A 15,377-nucleotide genomic window follows, 5' to 3' on the forward strand; every position below is an offset into this window, starting at 1 on the left:
TGATCATATAATGATATGATACCAACACTAATTTTCTTGAATGGGACATAGAATTCACATATAGATACAAACATAACAAACCCAGAGATACATTTGCTTAAAACATAGTTTTTACTTTTTGTGATGATTGAGGGCTAAAAAAATCAGCACCATTTTCCACATCATCGGTTTTGGTGGACCCACGTTCAGCCATTAATATCCGATAAATTCTTTTGGAACAAATCTCTCCTAATCTTCTGTTATCTCCAACCACTCCTTCCGTTTTCAAATTCTCAAGTAAAAACTCTTTCTCGTGCTCCTACATATGTTTAAAACTACACAATTAAGAATAAACCATTCTTGCAGTGTTGTACACATGCATTGGACTGAGATTGGAACTGATGTCAGTTGGACAAAAAAGTTTAAATAGTTTTATAATAAAAAAAAAAAACATTTATTTGATACTGACCGATTTTGTTGGATCCATATACACAGTCAAGAGTGACTTCATGGTTGGATACTTCTTCCATATTGCTATGGCAGCACGTGGTTGTACCTTTGGAATTGCTATTAATGCTTTTAACCTACAAGGAAAACAAAAATTAAAATATTATAAAATAATAACAATCTACATATTACTTTTTAATTTAGAGTATAATAAAAGTTGTTACCAAATGTTCTTTTTTATTAGAAATCGGTCAGCATCTTTGGGAATAAGGGTACCATTATTAGCATTGACCGATAAACGCGTAAGCTTCTTCCTAACATAAAAAAAAAAAAAAAAAAAAAAAGGACATTAGCATAAAATCAAATGAAATAATTTTCTAATACTTATAATAAATAATTGCAATTTTTTGAAAAAAAAAATGTGAAGAAAAAGTACCTAAACTGGCAAGAGGCGAGGCTGGATGTTAGACCTGTAACATGTTCAGCTAATTCGGATTCATCTGTGCATAATCTTGAATGTACTCCAACAAAGTGTGTTGTTAAATTTGACAACATCTGTGAAAAGTTTAAAAAAAAAAAATAATAATGTTTTTTTATTATTATTATATTGTATTTAAAAACTAAATTTCAATTAAAAAACTTGTGAAGGAAAGACCTGTTCCACAGGTGGACGCCTCCACCCACTATGATTTCCAGGGTTCTTGTAGTGTTCTTGTTCCCTTGCAAACATAAAGACATCAAATAAAGATAAAAAGTTATGTAAAAGTTCAACTTTAAATAGGAAAAAGAAAAGCATACACTTGGCTTCATTTCATTGGGGCCCACTCGAATCCCATATAAGGATAAAATATTTTTTTGTATGCATTAAGCATATTATAATGATGAAGTGAAATACAGAAAATGACAACGTACTTTATTCATTTTATCTAGGGTGTGCAAAAAAAGACAAACCATTAGAAAAACCAACAATTTGGTTTTTTAATTTTTTAAAAAACGAATTTTAGGTTAGGTTAGGTGTTTTACATATAAAAATTGGGGTTAATCTCATAAAAAACCTTATATTTTGTGTTTTTTCCCGATTAAACCTCAATTTTATTTTTTGCCCGAAAAAAACCTTGTATTTTTTCCGAAAAAAACCATCAAATTTCAAACTGTTTCCAAAAAAACCATCAATTTTTTTAGTTTTTCTCGAAAAAATCTTCACATTTTACAAGTTTTTACGGGGGTTAATCTCATCAAAGACCCTATATTTTGTGTTTTTTTAGGTGGATTAAACCTCAAATTTATTTTTTGCCTGAAAAAGACCTTGTATTTTTTTCATTTTTTCCAATCTGGCCTTTTTAGTCATTTTTTTTCCAAAAAAAATGTAAAATGTAAGGGCTTTTTCGCGAAAAACCACAAAGTTGAGGGTTTATTTGGAAGCCATTAGAAGGTTGAGGGTTGTTTTCAGGAAAAAAAAGACAAAGTTGAGGGTTTTTTCGGAAAAAATGAAAAAACACAAGGTCTTTTTTAAGCAAAAAATACATATGAGGTTTAATCTCTTAAAAAAAAAAAAAAAAAAAAAAAAAAAAAAAAAAAAAACATAAGGTCTTTTATGAGATTAACCCTAAAAATTTAAAAAACAAAAAAACATACATCACTTGTTTTTTGTTAAAATTCTAAATCAATAAATAAAATAGTTCAGCTTCAGTAGCTAAAATCCAAATCCCTAAAAGTAAATTGTGAAATTAATACCTCTTGTTGATATAGGAATTAAGTCTATTTGTGAGGTAACAAATGGTATGAGATGGATACATGGATTGAACACGTGTCACATGATCCATAAACAAAGATTCATCCATCACAAGTTTGCAAAACTCTTCAGCCTCAAAAATCACCAAAACATATGGGATTTCAGTCCCACGAGTCAACGCCTGTTAAATATATTATATATTAAAACTTTTCAATTTTTCAAAATCATTTTTATTTTTTTGAAAAAGTCCATAAATTAAAATAAAAGATTTCATTACATGTGTGATGTGTTCTGGAACAGACATGTTCCAAATAATCGACTTTTCAACAGCATTTGAAGTGATATGATATTGAATTCCTTTTTCAGCAAACCGTGTAAGCAGTTGTCCTAAACTAAGAGACAAGACACATTATTAAATAATAAATAATACAATTTTATATTTTTTTTTAAATATAAAATTCAATCTTTGAATTTACCTCCAATTGAGCCTTGTTCTATTACTTTAGTGTCGATGTTTGCTACAATGGATTTTTGAGCAAACTTTCCTTTTTCATAACTTTGAATTTCTTTTTGCATTTTCTTCATCTCTGCAGCTTGTGCCTTGAGAGCTAATTTTTGTAGCTTCTCTTGCTTAAATATTATATAAGATGTATTATTTATCAGTAAGTTATTAATATAATATTACATAAACAATTTTATATTTTTTTTTAAGTTAGGTAAAAGTAAAACACGAACCTCCTTTTGTTGTTTCTTTTCATTCATCAAACGAGCTTTTTCTTCCTTAGTAACTCCGCCATTACTCCTTTTCTTATTTACATTATTACCCTTTGTTTTTTTACCTTTTGGACTAATGTTTTTAATTGTCGAATTCTCAATATCATCTTCTTCTCCAGAAAGACTGGAGACCTGATTACCATTTCAAATAATTAATAAACTAGGAATCTTATAGACTAGAAAAATAAGGTTTATAAATTTCAAAAAGAAATTACCTGAGGTGGTTCATCTTCTAACATATATGGGAAACAAGAGTTGTCTGCAAATATATATAGATGTCTTGTGTTATATAAGAATGTTTCTTTTTGAATTAATGAAAAAAAAAAGAACGATTTTATAAATAAATTTCTAGATCAGAATTAACCTTGTAAGATTGAGGATTTTGGACATGGAAGTGATGTGGATTCTTTTAATTTTTCAGGGAAGTTTCCAAATTCTTCGGATTCATCATCAGATTCTAAACATATCAATCCTGTAACAGAATATTTTATAATTTTAATAATGTGTACAAGGATTAAACTTGTAACCAACAAAGACTTTAGCTTAAGTAAAATAGAATGATCAAATACACTGAATTTGGAATTTATAACTTTTAGAGAATAAAGATTTCATATTACAATTAAGTATCTTTCACAATTTTATGATAGGCTGATAGCTTTGATGTTCAGAATGACAAGAGTTTGAAAAATAAAGATTAAAGATAATGAACAAATAGAGAAGGTTTAGGATAAAAGGAAAAGTATATTTAAGTCTTAAGATCTAATCCAATATTTTCTCTGTAGTGTTTAACAACTTCTAGTCACCAAACTTGTTAATAGAAACAGAGATGCCTTCTTTGGAATAATTTAGGGTTCAAAAATTACATCTTGAAAATACCATATTTGAGAAAAAGAGGACATTTCATTGTATTGAAGGTAATTAAATAATTTTGTATTGGGATTAAATGTTAATATTGGACTTGTTTTACCATGTGAAAAGATTAAGAACTTGTTTAATTTAAATGGAAGAATTAGACTTTAGGAGATTTAATCAAGGTAAGATGCTTTGTTTATATGATTATAATCTATTATTAGTATGTTTACTAACATTTTATAAAACTTAGGCTTTGAGTTTGCTTAATTTGAAGATAATTGCTTAACCTGGTTGTTGATTTATGTTGGAAATCGACTCAAATGAGATAATTGAGTCTTTATTTTGATGGAAAATTAGACATGAAATGTTATTAGAATGATGTTTAAAAACCTACATATAACTTTAGGTCATACTTTATGGTAAACGTTGTGGTTTAAAATGAAGGAATTTATGTGTTTGTCTAATAAAAACAATAAAGAGCAAAAAAAGACAAACCAGAGGGCTTAGGATTGAAAGATGGAATAGAATTGTTGCATCTCACTAATGGAACATATCCTTTGAAAGATTCCTCCTTTTGTTGTTTCTTTTCATTCATCAAATGATCTTTTTCTTCTTCACTTGTCTTTCCTTTCTTATTTACATTATTACCCTTTGTTTCACTTGTTGGATCCTGAATATCATCTTCTTCTCCAAAATGATCAGAAACCTGACTACCCTTTCAAATAATTAAAAAACTAAAAACTATGCTTATAGGAAGAGAGAATTATATATCTTATAGAACTTAAAATAGGTAACAACATTCAAGGAGAAAGTACCTGAGGTAGTTCTTCTAACATAGGTGATAAACAAGAGCTATCTGCACATTTATGTCTTGTATTACTTATGGGTGACTAAAAGAAGCACATGAATTAACAAACATGTTATTTAGCTAATATTTTGAGAAACCACTTCACAGATTTCCAATTAATCATATATAGAACAATTACACTGATTCACCATTAGTGCCATTAAGGTTTCACTTTGTCTAGCCATTTACCTGAATACATTATGCATTCACTTTTTATTTAAAGCAAAAAAAAACATCCTTTTTGGTGTTTTGAAATGACAAAGCACACATGACATAAGGAAAAAATTGTAGATCAGAACTAACCATGTAACATAGAGGATTTTGAACATGTAGAAGGCATTTCTAAATTGTTTTCCACTTCTAGAGTAAGTGATTTCGGCTCATTGAGTTTTTCATGAAAGCTCCCAAACCCTTCATATTCCTCATCAGATTCTAAACATATCAATCCTGTAACACATGTATAAAAGGATTAAACTTGTTATAAATTTGCCACCACTTTATCCTAACAACACTTAGTGTGAAAAAAAGAAAAAAAAGGGCCTTGTGAAAATGTTACTGGTGTTGTTGGATGACCACAATTTACACTAATATAACACCAAAAAACAACACTTAAATGGAACAAAAGGTATGGTTTACAGCATCCTACTCTTACACCTTTGGTTGGATGAAATGTAATGTTTAATGTGATCATCAGGTTTTCCTAGAACTTAATGTTTCAATTTTGAGTTTGAAAAGTATTGTGTTTCTTATAAGGCATTAGTGATTGGTGAGGACAAAGCTGGACAAGAATAATAATTTTATCATTAGATGTTTGCAACCACCTTCGGCTTTTCAAAACAAAGAACCCAAAAGAAGTTGCAGAAATAATTAAACAAAATTATATCATAGAACAATAACTCAAAGCCACAGCCAGGAACCGATTTCCACATATTCAATATCACCAGAAAAATCAAATCCCATGAAGCAAATGATACTCCCTAATTTGCAGCCACAAAGGTGTATTCCCTCCCTAAAGGGCAATAAAGACATACCAGAGGGCTTAGGATTGGGAGATGAAGAGAATCTGGGTTGGGGATCCGACACAGCATTGGTGCATCTGACTATTGGAACATATGATTTCGGGGATTCCACCATGGGCGTCTCTGGTACAACTGAAGGCGTCTCCGGTGCAACTGAGGGCGTCTCGGGTACGACTGAAGGCGTCGAAGTAGCGGTGGGACTTGGCGATGGCTTGCGAGGAGTTGGGTCGTCATCGATAATGAAGACTGTTGTAGCGTTCGAATCAAAACTAATTCTTTGCTTCTTGGATTTAAACTGAAGTGGGGTTGTGTCGTCGTCGGAGATTATGTTCACCGGCATAGGGTTAGACATTGAGAACGAGAAGGCACTTTCGAATGGGTCAACTCAGCGGGTAATTTGATTTGCACAGAAAAGGTGTGGGTTACATGCACACATTTACCCCCTATATTGTACTAAAGTTATATATTTAGTCCTGAATTTGAAGTTACATTTCGTTTTTCATTATTTCTCGGTAGTATCATAGTTTTTTTATTTTCATAGTTTTTTTATTTTCCTTTTAGACTATTAGGTATTGACAACATGTTAAGGGATGTTATAATATCATTTTGATGTCACCTCACATGCCACATCACCGTTGATGTTATAACACTAATTAAAAAAATGATCAACATGTTATAACACCTAGGGGTGGAATTGGTACCGTACCGATTCTTTTTTCCCTAAACCATGTACCGTACCAATTATAGTTGGTATACCAATTATAGTTGGTATACAAAGTTTGTTACCAGTACCGTACCAAGTATACTTGGTACCAATATGTTCGTCTACCAACAATTTTGGTTGGTACAAATGGTAATGGTATATACCAACTTCTTTTAATCTTTTATTGTAAGATTTAACAAAGATATAAGGTAATTTTCACATTTAGTAAAATTAGTATAATAAACAAATTAGTTACATAGTTCTTTTAGTTCTTTTACTTTACAAAAGAATTCTATTGAAATAAAGATAAAGTAACATTTTTATTTTGTGTTTTAACGTGATAATAACTATTGACTAATGCGATCAAATGACTTATATAATATTTTTTAAACTGCAAACACTAAACACACTTGTTAATTGAAATATATGATTCTGTTATATATATATATATATATATATATATATATATATATATATATATATATATATATATATAATGAATTAGTTGGTACGATATTACTATGATATTCAAACTTTTGTACCATTACCGTACCAAAATTGCTTAATTGGTATGGTATTATCAACCAATGATGTTGGCTACCAAACATATTGGCTCCCAACTTTCTTGATTCGGTTGGTAACATGTTGGTTGGTTTTCCGTGGTGCAGTTTTGTCAGCCCTAATAACACCCACTAATTTCCCATGTTATCATTTCCTTTTTTTATTAATTTTTTAATATTTATAAAAACAAATGTAATTTAATAAAACATGTTATTTAAATAAAACTTAGTTTTTAAATTAAACATAACATTTAAAAACTAAAAAAACATTACAAGAAAGAAAAAATAATATTTAAAAACTAAAAAAAACATTACAAGAAAGAAAAAATAATATTTAAAAACTAAAAAAAACATTACAAGAAAGAAAAAATAATATTTAAAAACTAAAAAAAACATTTTAAGAAAGAAAAAATACGATAAACCTAAAAACTAATAAAAATAATACAATACGAAAAAAAAAAAAATACATTCCCCCCCCCCCCCCCGGCCCTAAATTTATTATTCTTCATCTTTGTTACCATCGTACATATAATCCGCAAAGTTTTCTCGTAGTTGCATGTGTTTTCGTGTATCTTGAATATCAACAACTCTATGTAAATATTTTGTTGTCCCTGGTTGAAATTGCACATGTATAGGTTCTGTGGGCATATGCTCTGTAATTTTTCGTATTTATCTTCAATCATCATATTATGCATTATGATACATGCATACATAATATCTTGTAGAGTGCATATCTCATATGGTTGCTCGCATGTTCAACTATGCGTCACTTCGACTTTAGAACTTAAAAACACGGTCTACATCCTTATGTGCTCCTTCTTGTCTCCTCTTGAAAAAATTGTCTACTGGTTTCACTGGTGTTGAAATGTCTTCACGAATGTGGAATATGAAGGATATATTTCATCCGTAAGGTAATACCCAAACTTATATTCATTTACATTCACTATGAAATGAGCATATGATGCCTTTCCTGACAAAATATGTAACAACCCAAAAATTCAGATAAAAATTTTCATTTAATAATTAGAAATCTCATTCATAATTGTTTTTCCAAAATTCCATTACATAAATACATTGCTCAAAAGATCAGGGATAACCAAAACAACTAGTGCGGAAATACTGGAGAGTGCACGTTGCGCCATCAAGCCGGGCCCTTGCCCTTAGAACCAGAAGTATCTGAAACACCCAACAAAACTGTAAGCACACGCTTAGTGAGTTTCCCAAAATACGCAAAACACATAACCACATAATGTCGTGCACATATACATATAGATTTGCCATGGACTCTCTCAATGGTCTTCAACTGGGATGCCATGGGCTACCCCCATGGTCTTATATCCAAGGGTCATGGGCTTCCCCTCATGGTCTTACCAAATGTCACGGGCTCCCCCCCCCCCCCATGGTCTTCACATAAGTCAATACATACCAAATAACAAAACCACTGCATATTCAACTATTGAAATCTCATATCAGGTAATAGGCCGACATTAGTGCCTTCGACCCATTGGGATAGTGAGAAGACTCGCCTCAATCTGCTGAAAACAATAGTTTCTCGACTACCAGCCCAAACTCTCACACTGAACAAATATACATATAACCCTAATTAGGATTATAACTCAGCCTAATCAAAGAGCCCAAAATCCTAAGTCCAAGTCCCTCTAAAACGGCCCAAAAGTTACTCCTTTGCTAATGGGCCTAGCATCAAAGTCCAATTCTATATTGGGCCACAAGGCCCAATAGACCCAATCATACCATCATTAGCCCAAAGATAAATTTAGGCCTAAACACCAGCAAGTCCAGGCCCAAAACCATTAGGGCCTAAAGGTCCGAAGTCCGCCAAGGCCCAAAGCTTCGTAAGAGCGTATGCCCAGCGTACCTCTTTTGTACGCTTTGCGTACTGGGCTAAGGGGTTATATGCGCAACGTACAACATAGTAAGCCCAACGTACAAACCACTCATGCACAAAAGTCCATTAAGTTCTTAATGCATGCAGGCACTTTACTCAAATTCGTCTCTCCTTTGCTTTTTTAGGTTTCCCATGCCTTGAAGAGGTTAGAGAGGGATATCAAATCCGGATTGAAAGATAGGCATAGATAGTATAATCAAGAGGATTAGGCATGAGCATACAAAATCAGTCAAATATGAGAAAGATAGATACGAAATCCGGATAAAAAAGATAGAGATATCAGAAATCCCTAAACACAAAGAGAATACGTGTACAAGCGAGATATGCAGCAACAAGAAGAAGGAAAAGAATTGCATAGAGGAAGTTTTCATAGCATGGGCATGGAGAAAGTGGTCGATTTAATGGTCCTAAGGCATAAAGTTGGAAACTCTATGACTTTGCACGCTATATAAGATCCCAACAACTCAATCTACCTCATTAAGACCTTTCCAAAGGTCTTAACTTATGCATGGAGCCATAGAAGACATCAAGCTTGCATTTTTATACTTTAAACAACTCCAAGAGTCTTAGATCTAACCTTCCAAATCCCTGGAGTTTTCCAAACACACAAGAGATGATTTATGGACTCAAAAGTGGAATCTAAAAAACCCTAACTCGACAAGTAAGGAGGGCAGACAAGATGCAAGCTTTTTACCTTCAAAAGCTCTCCAAGATGCTCTAGATTCAGGATCCAAAGGCTCCTTCCTTGATCAAGACTTGAACACCACCTTCTTCTTCTTGTACACCCTCTTGAAAGACCACCAAACACACCTTTAAGCTCAAATCTCACACTTCCTTGCAAATAAGGTTTAAGGACGAAATGAGGCTATGGAGGCTGATTAGGGTTTGGTCGAAATGATATATGTCACAACTGACATTTTGGTCTAGGAGATTTTGTCCAAATGTAATCAACTTTTGATGTATCTCGTAACTCCAAGTTTGATGTTATACATATTACTCATTAAAAAACAACTATTCGAATCAAAATTCACACGTGAAGCCCTAAACCTAAATCAATGCACTACATTCACTCAACTTTGGGTTGTAACCCTAATTTCCCGGTTTAAACTCTTATTGGACCAGGATCCTCTTGTTGGGCCTAATGGGCCAATAAACCCTCAACTTGATAATGTTGGGTTAAGAAACCTCATTTGGGCCCTAGTTGGACCCATATTCATTAAACTATAGCATTTTGGGCAATAAGACTCATCATGGGCCTTATTGGGCCGAAAACCATGTATTTAATTATAGTGGGCCGAAAACCCATCTCTCATACCTCTTTTGGGCTGTAAACCCCTAATGAGGACCCAATGGGCCGAAAAATCTATTTTGGGCTATACAATTTCGATCAGTAATCAAAAATAAGCCCAACACCAAATTTCTTTTCTCCCTCTCCAATTCTCGGCCCACATATAAAAAAAAGAAAAAGAAAGTGAATTAACTTGAATTAGTGACACCTCACTTTTACTTAATGGCAATCCAAGCTATTTGTATCACATATATCTAAGTCCAAGACCTCTAATCCTCCATGTAATAACCACTTATTTCTTCCTTCTCTTCCTCTTCTTAATCTCGGCCATAGAAGCCCTCACCACCACCTTCATTTCATCACATAATTCATACTCCCACTTCTCTCTAAAGCTAATATATTAGATTAAATTACATTTTTGGACATGATTTTAGCTGACTTTTTCAAGTTTTGGTCTAAAAAAATTCTCCTACAATTTTGGTTCCTATTTGAGACCAAATTTGAAAAACTCAGTAAGGCTTTAGGAACGAAAAATGTAATTAACTCTTAATATTAACTACAACAATAATAATATGTAATTGGTGTACTTTACAGGTAAATTGAAGGTGTTTTTCATGAAAGTGGATCTCTGGAGGTATGTGTTTTTTTCTTCAAATAAGGGTAAAGTATATAAAAAAAGCACAACATACTTTCATAACTTTATTGATTTATCACTGAAATGTTTTTTATATGATTGTTATTGTAGGAGTTATTGTAAGAGTTCCAACTGCTTCTTAAACTTCCAACAGTTCAACCATTTATTCATAAAGTGAAACTTCATAGGGTACCTTATGTTAAGGAAGCCCTTTTTGTAATCATGAATTTTAGTTTATATATCATCACCAAACTCAGAAATGTTATTACAAAAATAGCAATGTACTTTTTGTTCTCTGTTAATCGTAGTATCTCACTTTTAACTTACCTTCCAACCCCCTGCAACGCAGGGGGAATCTTTTCTAGTTATTATTATTATTATTATTATTATTATTATTATTATCCCTCTTTAGGTTTAAAAGTTCAACTATATGAATGGACAAGAAACGGGGCGTAACAAAGATGGTGTTTAGAGAGAAGGTGTGCGTCAAGTGGTGACGGCAATGGCGTGACCGATGGCGGCAAAGTCGAGTCGATTTCTCGAGCACGTGGAGTAAGAAGACGGCATCAATAATAAGAAGACGACTTTGAGTGAAAATGAACATAAAATAAACTGTATTCAATGTTTTTTTAGTTTAGACAATAAATTATCGTAATTTATTAATATTTTAAAAAACATGACATATTTGTATGAAACGGTTTTTGTCTGTCATATAACTGTTGTACATCGTAATTCGTTTGCCATTAAAAGTCTTTTTTCTGGTAGTGTTGTTTCTTAGAAACAACTGACGGACTAAAAGCATACCTCACCCACATAATTTCGAACTTATATCCCATGCTTATACTTCCTTTGTGCTTGCCTCTTATAATTGAACAAAGATACATGTCTTGTACAAAATGGATGACAGGGGAGAAAGTGAGAATAGAGTTTATTATTAAACAAGAGGATGAATGACACAACATATTTATGCACCAATACACTCAAATATCTAATTAATTAAATTCTCTATTTATACTCCAATAATTTAATTTGATGACATTTGCTTCCCTCGGAGCTCCCGTTTAACCTTTTCTTCGTCTAGCCCATTGCAATAACTGAAATCAATGTCTCGAATAGATGGCATGTTCGTTAACCACATTGGCACCTCTGAAATTCCGAATCGAACAATGTTTAACTGAGTCAGTGAAGTGAGGTGTTGAATTTCTTCTGGTATTGACTTCCAATGATCCTCTCCGTATAATGTTAACGAGTGAAGGTGATCCTTTAACTTCTCGATGCCTTGGAGACTTGGAAAAGAATTGAGCTCCTTCGAGAATGGACCAAGTGTCAACTCATTTAAGAAGGCAAAACAGTCAAAAATTCGGTGGGGCAAGGAAGTCAGTTTTTCACAATGGAAAATTTGCAAAGTCTTTAAAGCATGACACTGGCTTGGCAAATTGGTTATTTCTAAAAGACTAGGACACAAGAAAATTTTTAAAGATACGAGAGATGTGAGGCCTTTCATGCTTTTAATGGACACCAGACCTGTACACATCCATATCTCTAAGAAAGCAAGAGGATGGGGGTGACATTCATCTAAGAGAATAATCTTTGGGCAATGAATAATCACTAACTTCTCAAGGACAGGCGAGATCATTTTTGAGCTGTTGGTTTCTCCATCTATCCACTTTTCTAGTCTTTTCATACGAAATAGTCTCAGGGATCTCAATGATGGAGACAAAGGCATCGTTGATCCAGTAACATCGTTGCATTCGACTAAGTAACTCCTTAAGCATGTCAAGTTGTCCATTTTTCTTAACTCAAGATCCAGAAGATGTGGTAGGTGTTCAAGCTTTGGAAGATAGAGACAACTCCTACAGTCATTTAATGTGATCTCCACGAGCTTGTCAAGGGGTGTCTCTTTCCCATCAATATAGATACCCATATTCATTACCCATTCTGGAAAATTATCACCAGAAAATTTATTAATTTTCAATATTTTCAAATCTTTTGGGGGTTGCAAACCTTGCAATACATCCTTGTCGTTTCTGTTGTCACCTTGATTCTCCATATTCCACTTGAATTCAATCTCGTATAAATTTTTCTTTCCAGATAAATCTGCTTTGATAGCATCATCTTTGCTACAAACATTTCCTAGATTGGAAATACAGAGCTTTCCACTAAGGTTTTTCAAACGACCTAGCTCTTCAATTCGATAGCCCTTCTTTTTATGTACATCGAAGGAAGGCAATGTTCGAAGAGAAATTAAATGCCCCACAATATTGGCTGGAAAGGTTCCCCCATATTTGAGATATTGTAGACTTATCAAATTTCTCATGGATTTTGGAAACTTGAGATCATGGCGACTTAGCAGCTTCAGAGTTTGCAAATGGTATAATTTGCCAATAGATTGTGGTAGAACACGAATTTCGGTACCTGACAAATCAAGATACCTGAGGTGCACCAACCCTCCAATTGAATCGTCTATCTTCTCTATTGTACAACCTTTGAGTTTTAGGATCCGAATGCTCTTAAATTGCTGAAATGAAAATTTCTTCTCAACTTCACCATTGAAGAACAATGTATGCAAACTTCTAGCCACAGTATCCCTTTTAATGAACATATAAACATTAGCTTCAAGTTCATTGTCCTCGTTCTGTTCTTGGTAAAAAGCGAGATGTTTAACATGAGGAATATGAGATATATCATCATTGATTGCACCCACCACACGTAAACTTTCATGTTTGGAAATTGATAAGGAAAGATCATGCACTAGATCATGCATTCTACAACAAGTGACATGACCATATTTATCCCTTTCAACATCCTGGAACAATGAATTGCTAACCAAAATCTGGAAAATATCATTTCCCACATCCTCTGTTCCCTTGTTTCTTTCCTCATCCACTTGAACCAACCCCAAAGCCATCCAAAGTTGGATCAATTCTTCCCTTTCCATGACTATATCTTTCTTAAAGATGGAACAATATGCAAAGCATTTCTTGACGATAAAATTAGGGAGATTATCAAAGCTTAGTTCCAAACTCTTTTGAACTCTATCCTTTTCTTCTTCTAGATCCCACACCTTGCTATTTTTTATGGACAACCATTTCTCCATGTCATTGTAATTTGCCAACATGCCACCTATTACATTTAACAACAATGGTAAACCGCCACACTTTTTTACAATCTCGCGCGCTATAATCTCTATTTCTAGCGATGGTGATTTTCCTGCCACAAATGCTTTTTCTTTAAAAATTGACCAACACTCGTCAATGGAAAGACCTTTTAGATGACAAGAATCCATGATCATATCATGAGTTCCGATTTCAAGCTTCCTTGTAGTGACAAGAATTCCACTTCCATTTTGTGAGTTCACTTTTAGCATGCAACTCCTAAACTCTTCCCAATATGGCCTCTGTTCAACCCAAACGTCATCCAAGACGAGCAAATATCTTTTTGATGCCAACTTCTCTTCAAGACTTTTTATTAAATTGACCCTTAAGTCTGAGGTAGGTTTCTTCTGGGAAAGACATTCATAGATCCTTGCGAGAAGTGTGTTGATGTCAACCTTAACCGAAACACACAACCATGCTTTAACATTAAAATGTTTCTCAATCTTTTTATCATTGTATACCAACTTAGCCAAAGCAGTCTTCCCTATCCCACCCATTCCCACAATCGGAACAATCCTAAGTTTTTCTTCTTTTCTTGATTGGGTTAAAAGTCCAATGATACGCATTTTATCATCATCCCTACCAACAATTTTAAATTCTTCTTGATTTGGAACAGTCTCCCTCCAATAGAGACGATCTATAACAGGGCCAATAGGGTGTTCATTTTGTAGTCCTAAACCGTTTGCTTCTGTATTGATCTTAAGCAACTTTTCATTGATGTTTTGGATTTTATGACCTATTTTATAACGAAATGAAAACCTTTTCAAGCTTGGAAGGCACACTACCTTTCTTGCCATCCGATCTTGTTTCTTTATCTGACGCCTCAACATTTCGTAATCAACCTCATCCAACACATCATCAGCTTCTCCCACTACATCTTTTAGCTGCTTCAGCCACACCATCACAGCCTCTGTCTCCTTTTGTCTCTCTGCATCGCGCAACTTGGCACGAATCAGTTCCAATGTCTTGTGGAGGCTGGTCAGCTTTTCTTTGTAACCCCAAGAAATGGCGAGTTCGCCAGCAGCGATAGACAAAACCTTTTTCAGTATTCCCTCGGCAGCAATAGTGACTAAAGCTTCGGCCATTTTTACTGTTGATAAGAGAGAGGAGGAGTGGAAGAATGGCGGGAAAAAAAGAAAATGATAAATTAGGTCTATGGGATGGTGGAAAAAAGAGATACCCAATGAATGGAAAAGGAAATTCATATGTTGGCGTGTGTAGTGGAAAATGTTATCGAATCCGAAGGTGTCAAGAAATTGAGTTATCTCTTTCCTAAGTTACAAGTTTAGAACATATACTTGCTTTTTCCTTTCTTTTCTTTTTACCTTGTGTCATTAATTATTTCTTATCTAACATATTAATATATCATAACATTTTATGTTTAATTAGTTAATATATGAATGTTCTGGGTTATTTTTATTTACCTTTTGATATTCCTTTATTGTAATATGATATGTAATTAAATATATGTTTCAATTTTA

At 33.3% G+C, this 15,377-nt stretch overlaps 2 protein-coding genes across 2 annotated transcripts; both read right to left on the reverse strand.

Annotated features, from left to right (window-relative positions):
* Positions 1–6,074, reverse strand: EME1B (essential meiotic endonuclease 1B). The gene is made up of 15 exons (XM_079045693.1): positions 5,663–6,074; positions 4,935–5,078; positions 4,600–4,640; positions 4,280–4,490; positions 3,297–3,404; positions 3,148–3,191; positions 2,894–3,064; positions 2,635–2,788; positions 2,436–2,545; positions 2,161–2,339; positions 1,082–1,145; positions 863–981; positions 651–740; positions 449–563; positions 1–298 (listed from the first exon to the last, which is right to left on the reverse strand). The coding sequence occupies exons 1-15, from the start codon at positions 6,000–6,002 to the stop codon at positions 98–100; spliced, it is 2,091 nt and encodes a 696-aa protein (XP_078901819.1). The 5' UTR covers positions 6,003–6,074; the 3' UTR covers positions 1–97.
* Positions 6,075–11,716: 5,642 nt separating this feature from the next.
* Positions 11,717–14,981, reverse strand: LOC145106238 (putative disease resistance protein RGA3). Its single transcript, XM_079043253.1, has one exon. It carries the CDS (start codon positions 14,979–14,981, stop codon positions 11,766–11,768), a length of 3,216 nt encoding a protein of 1,071 aa, XP_078899379.1. The 3' UTR covers positions 11,717–11,765.
* Between the last annotated feature and the right edge of the window lie 396 nt (positions 14,982–15,377).

Source organism: Lactuca virosa, chromosome 4, assembly GCF_052849685.1.
Source record: "Lactuca virosa cultivar CGN04683 chromosome 4, Lactuca_virosa_CGN04683_v6, whole genome shotgun sequence".
Lineage (NCBI taxonomy): Eukaryota > Viridiplantae > Streptophyta > Magnoliopsida > Asterales > Asteraceae > Lactuca > Lactuca virosa.

Bases quoted from the DNA above. Each gene is read 5' to 3' on its own strand.
- EME1B (XM_079045693.1), bottom strand. From the start codon at position 6,002: ATGTCTAACCCTATGCCGGTGAACATAATCTCCGACGACGACACAACC. The intron at 4,641-4,934 runs GTTAGTTCTGAT...ATAAATGTGCAG, and splicing joins AAAATCCTCTATGTTACATG to ATAGCTCTTGTTTATCACCT. The intron at 982-1,081 runs GTCTTTCCTTCA...AACTTTTCACAG, and splicing joins GGCGTCCACCTGTGGAACAG to ATGTTGTCAAATTTAACAAC.
- LOC145106238 (XM_079043253.1), bottom strand. From the start codon at position 14,981: ATGGCCGAAGCTTTAGTCACTATTGCTGCCGAGGGAATACTGAAAAAG.